General features: G+C 30.0%; 1 protein-coding gene across 1 annotated transcript; it reads left to right on the top strand.

Moving 5' to 3' along the window:
* On the top strand, nucleotides 1,201-4,884 carry LOC107621476. Its single transcript, XM_016323491.2, has 6 exons — nucleotides 1,201-1,449; nucleotides 2,819-3,060; nucleotides 3,945-4,151; nucleotides 4,252-4,344; nucleotides 4,449-4,550; nucleotides 4,648-4,884. Exons 2-6 carry the CDS (start codon nucleotides 3,019-3,021, stop codon nucleotides 4,882-4,884), a joined length of 681 nt encoding a protein of 226 aa, XP_016178977.1. The 5' UTR covers nucleotides 1,201-1,449; nucleotides 2,819-3,018.

A 5,642-nucleotide genomic window follows, 5' to 3' on the forward strand; every position in this document is an offset into this window, starting at 1 on the left:
TTGCAAAGTTTTTTCAAAAGAAAGGATATATTCGCTCTACAACTGAATTACCAGAAACCCAGGCTGCGGTAAAGGATTTTGATCTCAACAGAAGCCATTCTGGAAGGAGGATTTGGATCCTGTTGCTCGTGAGAAAGCTAGACGATTTTGTGAAATTTGGTATCCAGGAGAATATTATGTCTGATGTGCTTCTAGTTTAGTTTCATTGAACATAACCCCACTATATTATTAGCTCCCTTAGTTTCCTGTTCCAATTTTATCTAGGCTTAGTCTTTCTGCTTAATGTTACATTTGGTTTTCAGCTGAACATGATATTTGATCATCACTGTATAAAGTACTGAAATTTCCAATTCAATTTATGATGTTGTTTTATGATTTGTTTTACAAGAATCGCATGTGCAAATGCATAAGCTGCAAAATTGGCTATTCCCCCAACGATCACTGCAAAAATTTAGACATCTATACAGAATTTGTTGAGAAAATTCCCTAATATTAGTGACACGAGAAAAATAATTACAGAACACTAAGCAAATAGTTTGATATCACTAACACATAATGGAATCGTAGTCATCATTACTACGGGGATTTTTTCTATATTGGGCTTCTCAATTTACTTATATAATAAAATGAATGCTAATCCCATTTAGTGATATAAAATTTCTGCTATTAAACTAGTTATTATGAAAGTGGATATAGTTGTTCATATTTTCAAAATTTTTTAATTACTGTAAAAATTTCCTTTCATTCCTCATGAATCATATATTCTTGAATCTAGTTATATGAGTCAGTACTCTTTATGTTCATATTTTGGTTTAATACTTAAGAGATTATAGAAGGTCAGAGGAACATTATCCAACCGAACCACATATATATTTACCAGTTTCTAAGTAGGAAATTATTGATTTAGTATGATTGGAAATGAGTGATTTTTTTCAATTATTAATGATAAAACTTTGGAAATATTCTGAATCTAAATTTAAGTTTTACTTGTTAAATATGCTCTATGATTAACTTACTTAATATGCTATATTGGATTATGCTTAGTAATGTTTAATTTAATTAAATGCAGAGACATTTATAAAAATTTTTGTTTGTTATTTGACTTCTTGTGTTTCAATTATATGAACTATTTTATGTCACTATTTTATTTGACCTTTATTTTTTCTGAATTCTTTTTACACTGTCTATGACTTTGTGTCGCAGGCATTTAGAATACTATGAAGCATAAACGTAATATCTACGAACAATCAATCCTTGAAAAGTTACGAAGACAAAGTGAAGACATAAACTTGAGTTCGGAAGATGGGTTGGAACAAATAAGTCTCAATGATGATGGGGATGAAATTTCAGAGACGGAGATGTTAAATCAAAGTGGTGTTGATCTACCAGAACCTGCTGCACCTAAGAATAAAAGAGATGAAAATGAGCCTCTGCTTGTGAAGGTTAAAGGTAGGTTTATTCAAACTCTAACTTCTCTTTGAGTCCAATCTATTGACTTTGTGCTGGTTGATTTTTTTTTCTCATCCTGTTTTTTTAATTTACACAACTCAGTTTTTGTTCCCTTTAGTTTTGGTTCCTTCTATGTTTGCTCTGCACAAAGCATATTTGTGAATTTTTTGTCTTCTCTTGGATATGTGTAACTATAAATATATTTTAAAATTATTGGATGGTGAATTTTATGGTGTAGAATGTAATTTTTTTCTATACATATAGAACTTAGGTGGAAGCTTTTAAAAATGGACACCTGTTGTATTGTACTCTATGTCCAATCAGGTCTTGTAGTCTCTTGGCTAAACAATAGGATAGTTTGCAGTAATTTGTTTGTTTATATTAAGTATTAGTTGAAATTAATTTTTGAATGTAAGTGTTAATTAGACGGATTAAATTTTTTTGGTAAGTTAAAAATTTGAACCGTACTTGAATTTGAAATTAAATAAGTCCCTGCTTTTCGTTGTTATGGTTGATTAATTATTATAGTTTGTTTATAACTTTATCAGTTGTTCGTGATCAAAGAAAGAAAAAAAATACCAATACTCACCTTTAATTATTTTAATCAAAGACAAAATAAAATAAAATATTAAAAGAAATAAAAATCTGATTTTAGAAAATGAATCACGATGTAATTTTATTAAATTTTTATCATTCTTTTTTAGAAATTATTAGTATTTTTTTTATCTTAATACAAATTTTAGCTTCTTTAATTTTCTTCTCTCAAATTTATGTCAGAATTTAATTTTATTCAGAAATCTGATTTCTATTATATATTGTTATTATCCCAGACAATCATACTTAGATTGTAATATTATTTGTATCAATGGCTACTATTATATACTAAAATAATGATAAATAATAAATAAAAAAAAGAAAGAAAGAGAAAGGTTATATATTTATGAAGAGGGATTCAAAGTTTTAGATATGATAGTTCTATCTGTGTTATGTGTATTTTTATTGATTGAGAACAATAAATGTTATTAGTGACATTTTAATTAATTCATTCGGCATTCAAGTTGGTAGAGCAGCCTTGAACCATATAATCTAATTTCCTGTTTCATTAAAGCCGCACTTGTTTAATTGATAAGTTCAGACTTCTAGTGACAATTTTGTAAAAGCCTACTGTGCTTTTAATGTCGGATACTATATTTAGTTTGGTACCGATATGTGTTTGCAATTTATTATTAGAATAGTATGTAATTTAGATTAATTAGTGATATATATGTGTGCAATTAATTTGATAAATCTAAGTTTGTCATTTATGCCGTTTTGTTTTTCTTTTTTTAATTTTGGTTTAATTTGACTTGGCGTTCTTCCATTAATTCAAACACCTCTACTGGAGAAATCATCACTCGCAAGATGACAGCGATTCAAGTTTGGGCGTTGAAAAAAAGTGAAAAAGTTATGATGGAGTTGGATGCAGATGGACAAGGTCGAGATAACGGCTAGAACCTGTTTGTGAGATTTCTTGGTCAGGTAGCTCGTCAAATTATATTTTGTCCCATATCAATCAAAAGATGGGATAAGATGCCAGAAGATAACACAAAAAGACAATGGGAACTTATTGAAGTAAGTTTATTTCACTTTGATGTGAATTTTTATTAAATTGTTGTCATCCTAATTTAGCTCCTAGCTTGCCTATATTTAGGTTTGCGTTTTCTATTTATTATTGTTATTTCTTGTTAAAAAGAAAGTGTGTAAGAGGTGAAATCTTGGTGTAGATAGATTAATTTGGAGGTACTTTAAGTAAGCTGTAACAAGATGACATTGCTCTATGATTTATGAATTAATTAGTTATTAAACAAGTACTGCTGCAGGTTATATGCTATTGCTATCAATATTGTCAAGTTAGTTGCATTTCATTCTTAGGAGTTAGGATACACTTCCTGGATTTCTTTTCCCGTTCCAATTGCTATTTTCATGAATGTTTTGAAATTAATATTTGGAATTAGAAATAATTGAGAGGAAAATTTTGTTAAGATATATACTTGTCTCAGTTTGATGAAAACTGATAAAATTATAATCAGAAAAACTTTAGCTCTACCCTAGCAGAATTCAAAAGGGGCTATGTATTTGAGGTGGTAAGTCTTCTTGAAACTAGGCTTGTATATTGGATTCCTTCCTTTTTGTGTTCACACATGTTTATCATCATATTACAGCAAGAATGTTCATTATAAAAACTTATAAGTAAGCCTTTGTTATGCATCATTCATTTTCTCAATCTTTTTTCTTTTCAAATATCTGCCGTTGGGGCTAGACAGCTATCTGACACAACATTGTGTTATAGTACACTGTTATGAATGTTTCAGAAGTGGATAAACTACAGTAAGCACGGGTTAGGATTAGCTTTAAATTTTTTTTTTAAATATTATCTTTCTAAGATATAATCTGCAATATGGTTATCAAATTACATATTTTTTTAATAATTGATCTCCTCTATGAAATATTTCAAGGAAAATGTTGAGTTTGATTATGCTACCGGCGTCAAATGGGCTCTGAGGACCTTAGGTGATAGATGGAAGGCCCATAAGTATAATTTACGGGGAGAATACTTCTTTCCTAACAAAAGAAAGGCAGAAATTCTGGCTGCGAATCCCTCAGACATACCGCCTGTTGAATGGACTGCTTTTGTGGATCATTATATGGATCCTAAAACAAAGGTAAATAATTAATCTATGCTTTTTTATTATTTTTATTGAATATTTATAATGGATATCTGGTAACATTTATTTACTTGTTTCTTGTTCTTGAAAATCATAGAAACAATGTTTGCAAAACACCAGAAATCGTGAGAAGCTTATAGTTTCACATGCCGGTGGAAGTAAAAGCAATGCTAGAAGAGCAACTCAGATGGTAATATTTTTTTTATTGAGTCTAGTACTGTTATACTATTACTATAAAATTAGTGCTTTTAATTAAATTTGTGATTACCTTTAATGTTCTATTTATTGTATTAGGAAAAAAAATTGGGAAGGCCTGTATGTCGAAGCGAGGTTATTGTATCAACTTTGCTAAAGAAAGATGGGAGTTATGTAAGCGGAGAAGGACAACGATTAGCTGTGAGTGTCTCAATTATATTTTATATGGATGTATATTTTTTTATATGCCTTGATTATGTCAATACTCTACTCCAATGCGATGTGCATTTATTTGTAGGAAAAAATAGCAGAGCATTTGTCTGAAGACCAAGAGCGTGCTGCCACTGAAGATATTCATTCAAAGGTCTTAGCTCATCCGGATGATTCAATTGGAAAATTTTGCGGTCCTGAGAATGGTAAGCGAGTACATGGCTTTAGTAATGCTGCATGTCCCAGTGGTTTTGGTAAGTCAAAGCGCATCTTTGGAGGGACATATGCGGAGGTTCTAGCAGTGCATCGCAACAACATGTTGTAGATTTAGAAAGGCAACTTCAAGAAGCTAAAGGTCAAGTGGCAACTCTCGACAGATTTCTACAACAGAAATACGGTGATGAAGTAGCTACCTTTTCTGATTCTGTGCCACACATTGAGTCGGAATGATGCACCTCCTGTCATGTTTATTTTAGTTTTAATTTATGTCTAGTTTATACTGTTATTAGAGATACTTTTATTTTTTGTCGTACAGAATTATAAAACTTGGTTTTTGTTGTTACTTTACTATATATATGAACAATGCATATGCTTTAATTTACTGTTATTACTTAGTTTGCTATTTTTTTATTTTAATGTTATTATCGTTGCTTTGATTGTTTATATTGTTATAAAATTATTTTAATATATATATATATATATATATGCAATATTAATTTAAAATTTTTATATATATGTATCTATAGTTGAGAGTTTTTTTTAAATTGAAAAAAAAAATTAGCTATGGATTGATGTGTTGGTAAATAGCCCATAATATTGGCCACGAAAAAAAAGTGTGGAAAAAAACCCAGCCTATCAAATATTTTTTGTGCATGGTTTTTTTTTTGCCACAGAAAAAACCGTGGCTAAATAACCCAGCAATGTTTAGCCACAAAAAAAATGTGGAAAAAAAAGCCCAACCTGTCAATATTAGCCACAGAAAAATTGTGGCAAAACTATACTCATTGGTTACACTGTTGTCATTTAGCCACGGTTTAGAGTGTGGCCAATAACGTAAAAACCGTGGCTATTTAGATGTCTCCA

The sequence above is a fragment of the Arachis ipaensis genome, chromosome B10 (assembly GCF_000816755.2).
Source record: "Arachis ipaensis cultivar K30076 chromosome B10, Araip1.1, whole genome shotgun sequence".
Lineage (NCBI taxonomy): Eukaryota > Viridiplantae > Streptophyta > Magnoliopsida > Fabales > Fabaceae > Arachis > Arachis ipaensis.